Source organism: Cyprinodon tularosa, unplaced genomic scaffold (genome assembly GCF_016077235.1).
Source record: "Cyprinodon tularosa strain WSP-4 unplaced genomic scaffold, ASM1607723v1 ctg564, whole genome shotgun sequence".
NCBI lineage: Eukaryota > Metazoa > Chordata > Actinopteri > Cyprinodontiformes > Cyprinodontidae > Cyprinodon > Cyprinodon tularosa.
The window spans coordinates 330,484-347,687 of NW_024039301.1; the positions used below are offsets into that span (position 1 = coordinate 330,484).

General features: G+C 43.7%; 1 protein-coding gene across 4 annotated transcripts in view; it reads right to left on the reverse strand.

Annotated features, from left to right (window-relative positions):
- nbeal1 (neurobeachin-like 1) overlaps nucleotides 1–17,204 on the reverse strand; it is a 48,877-nt gene that overhangs the window by 5,513 nt on the left and 26,160 nt on the right. For 3 of the 4 annotated variants that reach the window (XM_038305793.1, XM_038305791.1, XM_038305790.1), the window contains 21 exons: nucleotides 14,526–14,684; nucleotides 14,293–14,452; nucleotides 14,125–14,213; nucleotides 13,428–14,030; nucleotides 12,170–12,345; nucleotides 11,807–12,095; nucleotides 11,428–11,736; nucleotides 11,183–11,332; nucleotides 10,947–11,104; nucleotides 9,392–9,516; nucleotides 9,173–9,299; nucleotides 8,936–9,084; nucleotides 8,730–8,863; nucleotides 8,538–8,639; nucleotides 8,156–8,251; nucleotides 7,956–8,080; nucleotides 7,726–7,866; nucleotides 7,515–7,645; nucleotides 7,321–7,430; nucleotides 7,131–7,248; nucleotides 6,913–7,010 (listed from right to left, as the gene is read on the reverse strand). In XM_038305793.1, the coding sequence (XP_038161721.1) occupies nucleotides 6,913–7,010; nucleotides 7,131–7,248; nucleotides 7,321–7,430; nucleotides 7,515–7,645; nucleotides 7,726–7,866; nucleotides 7,956–8,080; nucleotides 8,156–8,251; nucleotides 8,538–8,639; nucleotides 8,730–8,863; nucleotides 8,936–9,084; nucleotides 9,173–9,299; nucleotides 9,392–9,516; nucleotides 10,947–11,104; nucleotides 11,183–11,332; nucleotides 11,428–11,736; nucleotides 11,807–12,095; nucleotides 12,170–12,345; nucleotides 13,428–14,030; nucleotides 14,125–14,213; nucleotides 14,293–14,452; nucleotides 14,526–14,684 (3,549 nt within the window). Of the gene's footprint in view, nucleotides 1–6,912; nucleotides 7,011–7,130; nucleotides 7,249–7,320; nucleotides 7,431–7,514; nucleotides 7,646–7,725; nucleotides 7,867–7,955; nucleotides 8,081–8,155; nucleotides 8,252–8,537; nucleotides 8,640–8,729; nucleotides 9,085–9,172; nucleotides 9,300–9,391; nucleotides 9,517–10,946; nucleotides 11,105–11,182; nucleotides 11,333–11,427; nucleotides 11,737–11,806; nucleotides 12,096–12,169; nucleotides 12,346–13,427; nucleotides 14,031–14,124; nucleotides 14,214–14,292; nucleotides 14,453–14,525; nucleotides 14,685–17,204 lie in introns of all 4 variants that reach the window. The other variant, XM_038305789.1, reaches the window with a different exon arrangement.

The window sequence follows — 17,204 nt, forward strand, 5'->3', positions numbered from 1 at the left end:
CACAGAATCTCACTCAAGTATTCTTAGCTGTGCCCCTCCCCCATCGAGTCTTTCATAAACCGGTCTGTTCTTTTAGAATCTCCTCATTTGGTATTTTGAACTCGTGAGAGACTGCTCAAAATTTGGTTTCCTTTCCCTCAGTTCAGACTCAGAGATAATTTGAAATCATTCAACAAGAAGTTTAACGCGCGCACACACACACACACACACAGACACACACACACTTGAGTTGAGCATTACTTGGAAATTCTTATATTTTCCATTTTGCTGTTACTATCAGCATCTTCCCATTTTGTCCTTTTCTTTCGAAAAAGTTTACAGTCTGACATTTGTCACTGCTGTCAGTTAATAACTTTTTGGTCTTTGACCCATTTTGTAATTTTCTCGATTCGATCGTCACTGACCACTCTCTCCTGTCTGGCAGACATCGTTGCTGCCATCATAGCTAGCAAGCTGCTTGCAGATAGCAACATTTTGGTGTCCTTTGTGAAAATATTTAGATAGAAGACAAAAGTGCACAAAGTTGTACAATCATTATCTTTTCAAAATATTTGTTTCACTGTCAGTGTGATTGACCGACTTTGCCGCTAGATTTCGTGTCTTTTGGCCATACCTGGCTAGCGACTAAAAACATAATTTAGCGACTTTTTGGTTGTGAAGATAAGTGGTAAAAGCAGATCTGCCTGTTGGTCTTCCCACATTTTGCCATTTGGTACTTTGCACTCTTGTTGGTCACTCCAAGGCATTTGTCCCTGCCTTCAGCTAGTCACTTGGCTCTTTTGGAATATATTTCACTGTAATTGGCTCTCTCTCTCTTTCTCCTCAGTACAAATCAGTCTGTTCCCTTGCCATTTAGACATTTTCTTGATTCGATCATCACTGACCACTCTGCTCTCCTGCTGTCTATCAGACGAATCAGTTGATTCTCTGCTCTCAATTGGCTATGCTAGTAAGCTGTTATTCTCTGCTTTGGAGTGTTGATGCTGGGTTGCTAGTTTTCTAAATCACCTCACACACTTGAAGGAAGCAGCACCGATCATAAACACACAAACAAAGTCACACACACACACACACACACACACACACACACACACACACATAGTTGGTTTATCTGTTGTGATAGGCAAAGAGCCAATGTGCAAAGAAAGAAGGGAAATATGGATCATAAACGTTTAAGTGGAGGAGCTAGAAAAAAAATTCAGCAAGAAAAGAAAAAAAAGGAATCAGTTTTACTTGAGAGTGTTCCAAATATCTCCAGCTTCTTCAGTACAAAGACATCTGCTGAAAGCAATTCTATAAATGCTACTGCAAATTCAGCTAAGGTTAGCAATGCACCTGAGCTAGCATGTAGCTCCCAAGATACTGAGACCACTACAATTGTAGACACTGAACCAAATGCTTCTGATGCTTATGATTCAACCAATTCAGCAGTAGCCAGTTGGTCGGATGAATGTGAGGTCACTGCACCTCTGGACAGCATAGAAAATGAGCTGAATCTTTCTTCAACACCATCTACAGTGACAACTCTACCTAGTGATCCCGCTAAATGGGCTGAGACCCTCACTGAGTCAATGAAGGAAGTTCTTATTCAAAGAGGTGCAAAATCATTTCACAACCGTCACAGCCATTATCCAGCTTCTGTGAGGAACAGTGGGCTAGGAGGCAAAACCCGATGCCTAAACAATGAACATTTTACTTCACACTTGCCCAATGGACAACGAGTACAAAGAGAGTGGCTGATGTACTCTCCCTCTACTGGTAATGTTTACTGCTTTGCATGCAAACTGTTTTCCCCAAAAACGCATTCTTTTGTGACAGGCTATTGTGATTGGAAACACTCAGAAAGATTTTGTGAACATGAGCGAAGTGCTGAGCACATAACCTGCATGCAAGCAGTCTTGAACCGCGCCAAAGGTGCCACAGTTGATGCAGACCTGTTCAAACAGTTTCAGGCAGAGAGCAGCTATTGGAGGCAGGTGTTACAAATAGTTGTTGCAGTCATTAAATTCCTTGCAGAAAGGGGCCTTGCATTTAGGGGTAAAAATGAATCGTTAGGGTCTCCTCTCAATGGGAACTACCTTGGTATTCTGGAGGTCCTGGCTGAATTTGATCCCTTTCTAAAGGATCACATCAGAAAGTTTGGGCAGATGGGTCGAGGTAATACCTCATATCTGTCCTCCACCATTTGTGAGGAATTCATTGAATTGATGGGTGCAAAAACCAAACAGGCTATAGCAGATGAACTGCAAGCAAGCAAATACTACTCTATCATTGTGGATTCAACCCCAGATTTATCTCATGTGGACCAATTGACATTCATATTCCGTTTTGTTAGCAAAGAGGGCAGTGTTGTTGAACGCTTTGTGGGTTTTGAGCCCATTACTAGCCATACAGGTGAAAGTTTGGCTAACTGTGTCATGTCTGTGTTGGAAAATCTAGGGTTAGAGCTTTCAAATTGCAGGGGGTAGGCTTATGATAATGCCAGCAACATGTCAGGGAGGTATAATGGGTTGCAGGCTCACTTAAAGAAAAGCAACCCATTAGTACACTATATTCCATGTTCAGCTCACTCTTTGAATTTGGTGGGAGTCAACAGCATTGACAGATGTGGAAATGAAGTCTCTAAGTATTTTGACTTGATTCAGTCTATTTACAACTTCACAACTGCATCCACACACCGATGGGACAGGGTATTTGGCAATTCCAACATAGATCTCACACTTAAAGCTTTATCCAACACGCGTTGGAGTTGCCGTGCAGAAGCTACCAAAGCACTGTGGCAGAACTACAGTAAAATAAAAGCAGCACTACAGGTTATTTCCACTGATGACACAGAGAAACGAGACACACGAACTGAAGCTGACAGTCTAGTGCGGAAGCTGGATTCACTTGAGATGGCCTTCATGGCAGGCTTTTGGGACACTGTTCTGTCCAGATTTCAGGCCACAAGTCTGCAACTTCAAAAAGCAGACATGGACCTTGGTACAGCAGTTAGATTGCTGGAATCTCTGCGCACCTTTGTTCTCTCCCAAAGAGATCTATTTGATCATTTTGAGCAGAAAGCCTTAAACATGTTGGGTGGCACCCCATCTTACAGGGCTGAACGGACGAGGAAACGTAAAAAGTTTGCTGATGAATCAGCATCCCCAGATGTTGTGCTTGAGGGAAGGCAACTGTTTCAAATAGAGACATTTATTGCCTCTATTGATCAACTGAGTTCAAGCCTTAATCACCGTCTGGAGGCTTACAAACATCTGAACAATTTGTTCAGTTTCCTTTTCTCTTTGGATACAGAGTCCAATGCTTCAGTCCTTCACAAGGCCAAGATTCTCACTGAATCATACCCATCTGACCTCAATGAAAGTCTTGGACAGGAGCTTATACAGTTCAAATCTTTTATACAGCTCAACAACACTGATGAGGAGAGGACCCCTTCAGGACTGCTCAAAACAATAATACATTTTGGACTACAGCCTACGTTTCCTAATACATACATTGCGCTACAGATTTTTCTCACTCTACCGGTCAGTAACTGTGAGGGAGAACGCTCATTCTCTCTTCTGTCAAGAGTAAAAAATGAGCTGCGCACAAGAATAACTCAGAAAAGATTAAATGCGTTATCTCTAATGGCAATTGAGAGTGAGCTGACAAGAGAGTTGGACTTCAATGATGTGGTGGATGATTTTGCAAAATTGAAAGCACGAAAGAAACCCCTTGCTTAAAGGTGCACTGTGTAAGATTTTTAGGTTATTACCAGAATTCGCCCATTCACTAATGTTAGGCTACCTGTTTTCATGAATACTTACCACCACCATAAAATTCTAAGTATCCATTATGACTTGGAGAATTGCACTTTCGCCATTTCTGGGAAGTGTCACCTGGATTGTGAAGATAGGATTGACTTTAGGCAGAAGCTTGTTGCTTTCTCTGGCAAACTGAACCTCAAGGAACTTTTCAACTTCCCCACTATCGTGAAGGGGCCATCAAAAGATTTCAGTGTGTCCAGCATGTCTAGTCTCTTACTCTCCTTTCTTTGAGCCATCTCGTTTCTCATCTGCCCTACTCTTGAATTTTGCCTTCATGAATTTACTCCAGTTGAGTTCAACCTCCCTTTTTGCTTGTGCTGCTGCCTTGAAACCTCTGAAGCTCCTGGCACTTCTGTAAAATTATTGACCTATTGACTGCGTTCAGTGTGCCCAACTTCTTCAGTTTGTAGTCCACCTTGCCACATTGTCTCTCCATCCCAATGTTGTGCACAGGGGTGCCATCAATGTTACTAGCCTGTTCACTGACAGGGTCCATTGGGAAGGTCTCCTCATCCATCCTCTGCCTGGCCAGGACAGTCTTCAGATGGGGCAGCATGAGATCTGTCAGCTGCTTCACTTCATCCAAGTATTCGGCAGCCACGTCTGACACTGAGTTCAGGACATGTCCAGTGCCTGTCCAGCCACTATAGCATTCTTGGAAATGGGCTATCTTGACCTGCATGCAGCCCTTGTACCATGAACTGGCCTACACCTTTCTTTGTGGTGCTCTCCGATGCATGTTATCATTTTACCTTTCTCCTTCTCCTCAAGCTTAACCACAAATAGATACAGACTTTGAGCCTCAATTTGCTGCACAGCTGCCGTTATGCCAAAGTGTTTTCCTAAGATATTATTTTATTTTTAATGATAGAAGGGAGGAAAAGGGGGCAAAAATCATGTCCGATTTAGTTTTTTGGGTGGGGTGGGGGGTTTATTTCATGATAGCTACCAACTTCCAATACATAATATCTCTCAAATGACCCAATGCACCATCACTGAAGTGGGCATAATCATTTTCCAAAATGTTTATTTTTAGGCCATTTATCCCCTCCCCCTGTGTCTGTGTGAAACCTGTGCTTGTCAGTGTCTGTGTGGTATACCTAATAGTGTGTGTGCAGTATGTGCACTCTTCTGTACAGGACAGTGTGCATGTCTGTTCACAGTATACAGTATTTCTTGCATAGTGCGTGCGTGTGTGTGCGCCCGCACGCGCGGGGGGTTGAGGGGGCAAGACCATGTCAGGCCCAGGGGGCCAAAATTTCTTAATCCGCCCCTGAGTGTTCTGCTCTTCTTTCAGTGAAGAAATACTCTGTAATTCCGATAAAACTTGCTCGATAGCCACGCTAACGCTAGTTTCATCGGCTGAAGCCGCCATGTTCTTTAGACTGAACTATCGCGCTTCTCGTTGCGTCACACCTCAACCCGCCTCAAAGCCAACGCTGATTGGACGTTCGTTTGGTGAACGGCCCCAAATTTTCTTCAACGGAGAGTCCCCAGACTGATTAGCGAGTGAAATCTTGAAAGCTCGCGAGATCAGGATGGTCTCACGAGGCTAATAAACCACTGCACTAATGGTTTAAATTTTGAAAAGCTTCCCATACAGGAAGAAAGCTAAAAACACACAAATGACAGATATATCTTAACAAATATTTAACTTAATTTACAAACTTTGTTTTAGCAAATCAGTTTTAAAGCCACAAAATAACCAGTTCTAAGCCTTTTTTTCAGCTATTTTTCTTTGTATCGTTTTCTTAGTATGTTTGCTTTGGTGATAAGTGGAGGCGTTGCAGAGACAAGGGTGGAACAAAACTGAGAAATACCAGCTGTTTCTCTGTAACTCCATTTTGACGCTTTCTGTTTCACGCTTCGCATGTGCGACTCCACTGCCTTAATTCCCATCGTTCCGAGCTTGAATCGCTTCTTGCACACAATCCACTGTGCCTCGTGTATGTTCCCTGGTACTGGTTTTAGCCATGGAGAACACTCTTGGCTGGAGCCAATTTCGGTTACATGTACATGTATAAAAATAATCCTATTTATGATGTTTTAAAAATTAAGACCTACGAAAGACTGATTTAAGACATTTTTATACCAATTAAGGCCTTAATTTTATTTTAAAGAATTCAATGCCTTTTAAGACTTTTTAAGCACCTGTGGGAACCCTGTATTCATGACAAACATCATATTAACGTTTTTTTGTCCAGCGCTGAAGCACCTGGCGCTGTTTTCTGTGCCTCGCCAAAGCTGCTCTTCAGAGGTGGAGGAGTTGAAAACCTGGTTTGCCCGCAACTGTTTTACCAGTTTAAGGATAACATTTCTGCGTGAAGAAGTGACATTCAAACAGCTCCTGAACAAAACCAATGCGTTTATAGCTGATGTTTCCAGGAGATCATAAATTACAGCCACGGGTCATCTTCCCGTCAGAGCTTTTACAGAATCCTTTCTTATCATCTGATCCGACAAATCCACGCCGACCTGTGTGTGGTTATAGTAGGCCACGGGCTCTGGTTTGGCTTTTGGGCCGCTGAGTGTACTGGCTGAGGTGTGGGCTGTGCTTGAACAAAAGTTTTACTATTGTCTGATGGGTCACGGATACGTCTGCGTTTTCCCGGGGGTGGGTGATCATCCTCGGACTCGCTGTCAGAATCTGAGCCGTTTCCTCCCCAGTCCTCCTCCTCGGTCTCTCCCCCTCCTCCCGAATTGCTATCATCAATATGTTGTTTTAATTCTTCCTCGGAAAGCCAGTTTTTCATATTAGCCAAAGAGATCTAGGTAGAATGTTGGTTGCTAGGCAACGGTACGGAACGTCAATCAACCGCGGGAAGAATTTACCATTGCAACTAATAGAGCCGTCAAAATGACGGTTGTGGGAGATTAAAGTAAAATTAACCATATTTATTTTTTTACGTTTTAATTTTATTTAAAAAATGAAGGGAAACATAGAAATATAGAAACAGAAAAAGCCAGTTAACATGAGCAACATAAGATTAATTTTAAATAAAGTTCTTTCCCTTTAAAACCTTAGAACCATCAAAATGACGGCCTTGGGAGTTCTAGTGTTAAATGGTTTTCAGGTAATATACATGCGGGGAAGGTTGAGGTTCACCTTGAGTAGCTGGCAGGGAGTCTGACCAAAGTTGCTGATCATGCCTTCGACGGCCTTACGCTCCTTTTCATCAGTTATTGCATCCAAGTCTACGGCTCCTGGAAGAACATCAGGCTTGAAATAAACAAACTGATCACAATGAAAGTCTGAAACAGAGCAGACTTTTTTTCCAGGAGAAGAAGGAACCTTTGGTTCTACTCTGGTTCCTTATGCTTTACCCTCATAAGTGCAGTAATAAAAGACGTTGAGAGCCTCCACAGCTGCAGGGCCCCTCTGTTTGTAACCGAATATCAGGTCGATCCACTCGTGCAGGTGGGCCGAGACGTGCTCAGACTCCTGTTACAGAAAACAAACGTGACCGTCCACCATCAGGTGGATCACATCCTTTAGAGCAGAACTGGGCCTTACCAGAGCTTTGCGGTGCTTGTAGATGAAGTCCTCTGGGGATTTGGCCCATTTAGGCAGAGCAACATCATTCACCCTCTCCTTGGAGATCTGCAGGCGGCCCAGATCGAAACCTCATAAAGAAGGAAAAAATATATAAAGAGCAAAAAAAAAAAAAAAAGGGAGGAAGTAGGCATTCATTTAGCAACGCCGCTCACTGTTTTGGTTCTCCAGAAATTCAGGGAAGTAGAAGAACTCCGGGATGAGCTCCTTGACGTCGTTGGGGTTGTCCATGAGGGTTTGCCACGTCGCTGGAATGGAATGGAACTGCCGGTCGGCGCAGTCAAACCTGGGAGGAGTGCATGGTGCCGTTAGTGTGCCCAGCTGTTAATAAGAGAAAATGATGCTTGAGAAATGAATCTTCCTTACCGCCCGCTCTGCAGCTGGATGTGCAGGGAGGTGAAAGGCTCCACTCGGATCATGTAGTGCATCACTCCAGCAGCGTTAGAGTAGTGGGTGCCGTAGTGGAACCGGTCAATAGTGCCTGTTGGGTCCTCAAAGCTTTCATACCTAAGGAAAAGACAGCAAAAGGTCAGACTCTGCTGCTCTGACATCCTAAAGCTCTGAGTACAATAACAGAGCAGGAAAACAGTGAGTACTTCTCTCTGACTGCTTTAGCGTTCCGTTCGTTCTGCACCGCTACCGGCTTGGACAGGTCCCTGAAAACCTGCGGGTCAGAGAGGTCCAGCTCCTCTGAGGTGTAGTCGGCCAATATCCAGGGAAACTGGACAAACACAGAGCAACCCCCTCAGGAACTCCGTAAATCACACATCGTTCTGTGTCGGTTCAGTGAACATACCACCGGGTACTGAGACAGGTCGTTGTAGGTTCTGCCTGCAATCGTGTTGAGCTGCATCAGGTAGTCAAAGTTGGAAATCTCTCTGTTCACCCATTTCTGCAACGACATAAAAATGAACTAATAATACATAATAATAAAGTTTTTCCTGTGTTTCTAATTCAATTATACCTTCCTGATAAGGATGCGCATTACGCAGCCAGGTTTCCATACTTTTTTTTACTCAATTATTATTATTATAATCCACTTAATTTCGAAAGTAGGACTAAATTCAATTGTATCTGCATCTAGATTTGACTCTCTCTCTACTCCAAACTGAATCTGTTTGTGTTGCAAAAGCTACAACATTCATTAAAAATGTCTGAAATCAAATGAACTTTCTAACCTGTGTGAGTCCGGATGCCTTCAGGAGCTCCTGAGGTGAACGGGTCCCATAAAGGCTGAGCGATCGCAGCAGCAGCATGCGGCTGTACACTTTATTCCTCACCTGTTTATTAAACAAAAAAACTATTTAGTCATCTATTTTTAAAAGAAGATTGAGGACTTATGCACTTTTATGATCAAATTAATTTATTACCTCTTTTTTAAAGTTTAGGAAATAATTTGTCTGGTCAATGAGGAAGATTTCTAGTGCTGAGCGTCGAAGGTTATATCGCCGGAGGTGGACCTCCCGGATTTGTGAAAGGGGCCACTTGAAGTCATGGCCCACCCCTTTAAGGGCAAAAAACAAAGTATTAAAGCAGGAAGGCAACAGAGTTTCTTCTCCAAAGGTAGGCTGCTCACCCTCCTCCTTCTCTTGGCTGCTGTCATAGAAATAGATGTGTTGGGTGGTGAGCTCAAGGCGCCCAGGAACCACATCCACCACCGTCACCAGCTCACAGTCCTCCAGCAGCACCATCTTCTCCTTTTGACCCACCTCCTCTGCTTCAGTCCTTCAGGACACAGCAGAGAGTAGGTGACGGTTACAAAACAGAGATATCGGTACGTATAAAACCTTCTATTTGTAAATGTTTGTCTAACTGGTTGCCGGCGGCAGCAGGGTCGTCCTCCGGCAGCTCCAATATGTCGTCTTCCAAGTCGCTGACTTTGACTTGCTTCACAGCCTCCAGCAGCAGAGGTTCTGGATTTGCACGTTGCTGGTGGACACCTGAGTGGACCAGAGAGATGACAGGATAAAACCCCTTTATAAAGTTCTTTCATTTCTTAATATTAGAGGAAACTAAGCTCATATCATCCTACCCAGGTTGTCTCTCAGAGCACTGGCCTCTCGATGAGGGTCAAAGTTGTAATTACGGACTAACTTTAGCCTCATTCTGGAGAAGTTCTCTGCGCTAGACACTCTCCAATGCATCTCATCTTGTTGTCTGTTGAAAAAAGTTCAGAAATACACATATAAGAGTCCTGAAAGCAATCTCCCATGTATAGGGCCGAGCTGATTTAGCTACTTTGATCACACACAGCAGAGAGAGAGCTGGACATTCAGGAGATACCAGAAAGGCCAAACAGAGTACAGCAAGGACGAGCTCTAAACTTTGAGATGTGAACCTTGCATCCTTTTGGAAATCTCAGAGTCAAAACCTTGGCCGTTTCTTAATTCACTAGAACGCGAGTACGGACTCGCGTTCTCGTCAAGTCCGGCCTTGACAAGAACACAGTAAAGTCTGGATTTGGCGAGAACCCGACCACGCAGCATAGATATGGGTCAATTGGAACAGAAGCGTACTCATGATGTCACCACACGCTCTTCTAGAGCGCTAGTCTCTGGATAGTAATAAAGTATTACTTTTTTCATTTAGTGGGGGAATAATGATGGATACAGTAAGATAAACACAAATCAGAAAATGAATTTTGCCAAATAAAACAAATAAAATCGCCATCAGAGCCAGCAGTCCTTCACACACGGCTATGTCGAGAAAGGACTGCTGCAGACGGGCTAACGTTAGCCCTGGCTACCGTTGGCTTTGGAGCTCAGCTGGTTGCCGCGGTCCTCTGACGTTTTAAAGTATAATATTCTCGCCTCAAATGATCTTAAAACGTACTTTTATTGAACAACAGCAACAGAAAAGAGAACTTTTAACTTTCAATGGAGTGCTTCATTAAAAGCTGCTGCTGCCGCGGTGCATGCTGGGACAGCTGTCAATCTCAAGAACGAACAAATCTGCTCTGATGCATACTCGATAAAGAGGGCGGGGCAAGAACAACATCCGGGGATTTGGTGCGTTCTCATGCTCGCATCCTCGGCAATTGACGAGTACACGAGAACGCTCAAGAACGCATATTGAGAAACGGCCCTTTTCTAAAAAATGTTCCCAAACTACCTGCGCTAATATCTAATCTATGCTAAATCGCATACAACACTTAACATTTCTTGTTGTCCGGCTCGGTTGGCTTCATTTTTAGAAAAGCTCATATCATCTCCACTTGTGACTTAGAAATTGTCAGACAGCTTATTTTACCAGGAAATTATGGAAATATTTTTCCATCTAGGCTAACACATACCATGCTAATGCTAGTTCACCAATTTACAATGTTTCTATAATATATCCAAAGAAAGCCCATCAGTATATTTTACACTAATCTAAGTCTGTACTATATTTTTGCTTAAAACTATAAACCATATATGACTGAACAAGGCAGAAAATGACAAAAATATTCACTCTTATTGTTTTTATCATTTTATCGTAATTAAATTAGCAATATAAAAAAAGAAAATCCAAGATAAAAGCTTATTTAAAGTGCCCTTCTTAGAGAAAAGGGGAGGAAAAAAAACAGGAAGTGCCAGGAGTTAACGTACCTGTCAGCCCATGGACCCCTTTCACACACCAGGCCGCGTCGTGCTGCCTTCCACTGCCTGAGGGTCGCGCTGTTTTGGCTGTGCTGCTGCTTCAACATATTGTTATAGCGCAGGTTTTCTTGGCGGCTGCGTCGCATGAACGGCTCCACAAATTGCTCCTGGAGAAAGGAAATGAATTACGCTTCTGAGACGGACCAGGGGACGGTCATCATCGGGTCGTTCTGCTGTTAGTTCACCTGGAAGCGGATCTTACTCTCGCCCCTCTCTCGTTCCCGCTTGTGCAAGCTGACCATGAACGCCTCATAGCACTCCTTCCAGTACAGAGCCATGGTTTCATGACCCTGACTGAACATCTCAATTTCATATTGCTTCATGTACGGAATAATCTGTAATCAGTGAAAACAAGGAAAAATGTTTACTTTTTTGCATCATAAATTCTAAGAAATAAATTAATCAGCATCAGTGAGTCGGACCCTCGTACATATTTATCGAGGTAGACGCGCCACTCGGGTGAGTCGCAGTAGAGCTTAAAGTCCTCGAAGAAAGAGGGACTTCCATTGGTGTCGGGCAGCTGAGGCAGGTGCAGCTCCATGTAGAGGAGGCGGTGGACTTTGGAGAGCAGCGTTCGGAGCACCGGAACCAGGAAGGAGTACGTCTCATCTGTCTGCTCCTGGACGGAGCGCCGCAGGATGCCCTCCAACTTCCCCAGCAAGTAGCAGGCTTCATCCTGGCTCGACACTTCTTTGGTTTGCAGGATGCCGTTAAGCTTTGCTGAGGCCAAGGCACACACCTGAGGAGAATTCATGGCATCATGGCACATGCTTGGAATTGTTCTTTGGAAGAATAGGAGACAAATTTACCTCCATGTCTTCTTGAGCCATGAAGCCCAGCAGAAGTCTCAGCCCTACTTGGGAGAGCTGGAACCACTGAGTCCCAGCAGAGTACCACACCATGAGGCAATCCATCAGAGTCACAGTCTCCTCTAACACCTTGTCTGTCCACAGGGCTGGGTTGACCAAACCCTCCGCCTGCAGGAAGTCCTGCACAACGTGAAGCAGCCGAACGGCGTTCTCTGTGTGATGCGGTAGCGAAGCGGCCGAGGCCTCCCGGTTATCGGTCACAGCCCACTCCAACATGCGCTCCAAGAGACTGGAAGACAGAAATCAAAACATAAGCAAGAGTCGGAGAGATGTAACTGTTAAAACAGTAGACAGGATGGTGACCTCAGCTTGATCTGGTCGACAGGAAGCAGCAGCTCTTTGGTAGTCGCGAGTTTGGTGAGAGCTGAGAAGACCTGCCCCCGTTCCAGCCACGCCGAGTCATCGGAGCCCTCCACGCCTCGCCACATCACAAACAGGACGATCTCCAGCAGCATGCTGCAGAGCTCCTCCTCTGCCCTCTAGAGGGCGACATTACACCACATTATTGTCCTCCTTTACTCCATCCTACTCTGTAAATCATGCATGCAGGAAATAACAGGATCCTGCAGAGTGGATGTAATCTGCCCCTCCTATTGATTTCTGGTGAACCGCTGAAACCCCCAAAGGTTTGCAGATGAAAGGGAGCTCCCTGAGGAAGCAGTGACATGTCAATAACTGATGGAAGCTCTTTTTATTTCCTTTCAGATATTTTTACAGATAAGTAAGGAGCACAGAAAACATGTGGAACAAGGTGTTCTGGTCCTGCTGTGGTGAAACTTTTCAACAGCAGTGAACTGACAGTTAATTTTACTCAATATTTAAAGGACAATTTTGCACCACGAACAAACGGCTACAAATAGAACAATTTGATTTAGATGCTAGAATGGTCGGGTCAAATCTAGACTTAAATCAAAGCCAGAATCTGGGGCTAAAACTGATATCTCCACACAATTTGATCACATGAAGCCCCCAAAACACTTCAATGATTTAAAAGGTAATTTAGAAAATAAGTTCATAAGGAAAACAAAACAAAAATGATAAGAACTTGGGATTGATTTTAAAGGCATACTATGCAACATTTTTCAGTTAATTAATGTGTTCCATAACGTTTTGGATGATTAAATGAGTAATTTCAGGTCGAACAAAGGTTTTCTCGGCCGCCCTGGTGGTCTGTGGGGGATATACCGTACTTGCAATTGCAGGAGCACCGACCCGCACCCACAGGCTCAGAAGTCTCGTGCATCGTGAGAGTCGGTCTTGCTTTACGGCGAGAACTGCTACACGCCCCCAGTGAAAGGCATGCTCGTTGCTAGCGCAGTGGTGATATTTGTGCAGTTATCATGGCAAAATTGGAACAAAATAAATGATTCATTGCGTTCGCCTGTCTGCTAAGCTCAAAACAACCGCGCCTGGCTTGATGGAGAAACCAGGAGAACAGCTGAGCATATTTACGACTGCGCACTTTTACTTTCGCCCTTTGGGAGGAGCCTCGCTGGAAAATCAACACCGGTTGCATAGTGTACCTTTAAAGATGAAAACAAAGCAGTCAGTCCGACCTCACCTCCACATTGTTGAAGGATTCCCCCAGTGAGATGTTGTCACTGAACAGGAAGCTGTCTTCAGTAAAAGAGGCTGTTGCATCTTTATCCCCCGAGTTCCCAGGGAGGGGCTTTGCAGTCTCCAGTGGAGAAGGAGTGCTGGGCATGCTTGCAGGCGTTTGGCTTCCACTCTCTCCGCCCTCACAGGCCTGAAGGTGTGAAAGATCTAATGTCAAGCCTCCTGATTTACTCAGCACCCATGGCTTGATGGGGAGCTGCGGCTCGGTGGAGGCGGAGGAAGACGGCGTGTCCAACAGCGAGATGACATCGGCATCCAAGCTGTCCACGGAGCGCGTGTCTCCTACGCTGAGCCGGTCGTCCTCCAGCCGGTCCAGGCGGCCGGCGCTTCCTGCTCTTGGCCTCCTCTCCAGCGGCAGCTCCAGGCGGTTATTGCCGCCGCAGCCGTTCCGGTTTAAATCCAAGCTGCAGTTGCTGGCTGTGTCGGAGCCGCGCAGCGTCAGGGAGCCGTCGCCTCGGAGGTACAGCCGCACGAGCGTGTCCTGCCAACACTGCTGCTTGGAGATCTGGCTGGCAGCTTCCTGTTGGGACTGAAGCAGCTGGTACACCTGAAGGACAGGGACGTTTATTAACCACAAAGGAGGTGGGACATGCAGCATGGAAAGCAAGAAGAGGCAGGGTAATATCAACACCCTTTCTTACCCTCTTACAGACAATAAGGCGCACACTAGGTCCAGCCCGGTGTGTGAGCTGCACAAGAGCCATCAGGTCCTTGTAGTTCACAACTTGATCTGCAGGATTCAGGACATGTTGATTGATCGAATGAAGCAGAAGTATCTTTAAATAAGCGGATTTTAAAACAACACTGACCTGTATGGAGAACCTGATTTAGGAGGCAGCGGATCAGAGTGGGGGTGATGTGAAGCTCGGAGAAAACCAGAGACAGCCCGTTGTAACCAGCTTCCCTCAGCCGTAAGCGCTGCTTGCTCCTTTCATACACCCGGTCGCAGCGCAGCATCCGCTCAAACAGCTACCCACAGGACAACCAGGGTTAATTCTTCAGAACGGCTGCGGCTTTGGCAGGAAAACCAGCAGACACTCACCTTAAAGACCAGCTCCCTCAGTCGGTCTGAGTGCTTGTTGTTGAGCAGAAGCGTGTAGCAGGAATCTGCAGCTGCAGGCTCAAAGAGGAGCAGGAAGAGCTGGTCTTTGGCCGGGCTGCTCTGAAGGAGGCTGAGTAACATCTCCAGAAGACCACACAGCTGCAATTAACAGAGTCACAGCTAAAGTAAAACATTTCTATCAATTATATTTTACATACCTTAAATCTACATCTAGTTTAATACCTGAATTTACCCGGATGCAGATTGTGAACATTCCTTGAAGAAAGATATCTTTGGTTTGATGTATCCAGCTGTTTTATTATAGTTTTTTTTTCATTTATATTTTCTGTTACTCCACTGTCTCTGATATTGTTCTATTTTGTTAAAAAGCTAAAAAAAATTGACTAGTTTTTCAGGGGTCAGGAAGGGTCAACTCATAGCTTGATGCTCTATGAGCGAGCGTCTCAATACAGTCGGCTATTGAACAGAAAAACAGCGTCTTTGTTGGGACCAATAATGGTAATTTTCTCCTTATAAGAACCTTAAGAGCAGAGATGATGATGCAAGCATTTAAATCTCATACTGGTGGATGATGACCAGCCTTTTAACAGCTTTAAAGTATTTTTTTTATTCACTTTCTGAGAATAATAATGAAAAATCAGTTATTTTAGTCATTTATTAATCTATTTTTTTTAAACTAATTAATGTAAAAGAGATCATTATATTAAATAAGGTTTAGAATTTAGGAAAAAGGAACTTTATTTCCCATTAGAAATTAATTTTAAATGAAATAAATGATGAAAGTATACATAGATGCACATAAAATGATGTGTTATATAGCTAATGTCTTAATTACTGCTGTTAGTAGGTTATTACATTATTAAATTACATTTTTAAGAGTGTGTTTACTAGAATTGAATGATTAATTGATTAATTTTTGGAAAATATCAAGCTTTTTTTTCCCCAACCAATGCACCTCTTGGGCTTCCATAGCTCAGACTGACATCATTTCATCACTTTTTGCTTTCAGATGTGTTTTTAGAGCTGTTAAACTAACTCATTGTGTCCCACCACCAGGGTTGTCAAAAGTATCGACACTCAAAAAAGTATCGATACTGAAACGTTGTATCCGGATACAATACTCGTTTTTAAAAGTATCGATACAGTGTTACCTCCTGTGGCACCTAAACGGTCGTTCATCTAAAGTGCAGAATAGAGGAAAACGCACCTTCTGAACACTGTGTGATTGAATAATTCTGTGCACTTTTCAGTTTCACACTTTTTTTTGTAACAGGTGCAGCTGCTGAGAATTATTTTTGTTTCTTAACCGGTTTGGCTAGTATCACTGTTATGTGTGCAAAGCATAGCCAAGGAAGGAACACTTAATTTTAGTTTTGTAAGTTTTTTATCAATCTTGCTTAATACTGTGCACAGCAAACAACCTCAAAATATTCTTCTTATTGTTTATTGTATTTATTTATTGTATTTTAATTATTAATCAAAATATTTCTCTTGAAATTTGGAGTTTTTATCCTTGTGGTATCAAAAATGGTATCGAGTATCGAATATTTTCCTTAGTATCGGTATCGAGTTGAAAAGTTTAGTACCGTGACAACCCCACACACCACTCGCTGCGAATATTTAGTGTGTTATATGTGTTATATTTTCATTGTTTTTGTTGTGAAACACGGTATTATAAGCATTCAAAGTTTCAAAGGGTAGATATAGGCCCCGACAACACGAAGCCAAACCCTGGCCTAAACGCACAAATTTTTAACCAAACCAGCCTCTCATCCATACGAAGCCGGCGTTTCGGGGGTCTGTAAACAATCTTTTTTTTATTCAGCCTTCAGAGTGGGAAGATTCTGAAACGCCGTTTTCGCGTTTCCATCTTTAAGCTCTAACCGCATTTTTCTTTTTTTACACGCATGCGTCATAGCGTCGCCTCTAAACACGCATGCGCGACACAGCATCACAACAACAATGGCGCCGTTGCTGCTAATGCTACTCACCCTGCTGTCGGGCTTACAACAGAATCTTCTTCTTCTGGAATATCTCCAGGAAGAACAGAGCAATATCGACGACATAGTTCAGCACCTGAATTTGACTGAACCACGAAAATGGACCCGCAGGGCAACCATGTATAAATATTAGTGCGCATGCCCAACATTTCGTCGCTTATTTTTGCTTTGGCACCACAGCGCCACTTACAGGCCTGGCATACATTTTGCAGCGTTTTCATGCATTCGTGTGGACGCTCACATTTATTTTACGTCTTCGTCTTTACGACAAACGTTTTGGAAAATATCAGCGTTTCGTGTTCGTTTTGACTTCGTGTGGACGGGGCCTTAGTTGCCCTTTAGGGAGAAAAAAATTTATTATTCTGGATCGCCGGTTCACCAGAAATCGCCCATTAATTTGATGATAAAATTAGAAGACAATTATTTTAACTATCAATTAATCACAATTAGCAGTCAAAGCCCAAAAAAAAAAAACACAAAGATTTAAACGTGAGAACAGATGGTGAGCTCCAACTCACTTTATCATCCCAGTGTAGCATTATGTTGGCGTAATTTAAGCAATATTGGAGACGCCACACATATTTTTTGGGATTGTCCAGTAATACGAGGATTTTGGAACAATATTAGAAATGAAATAGAGGGAATATTAAAGCATATA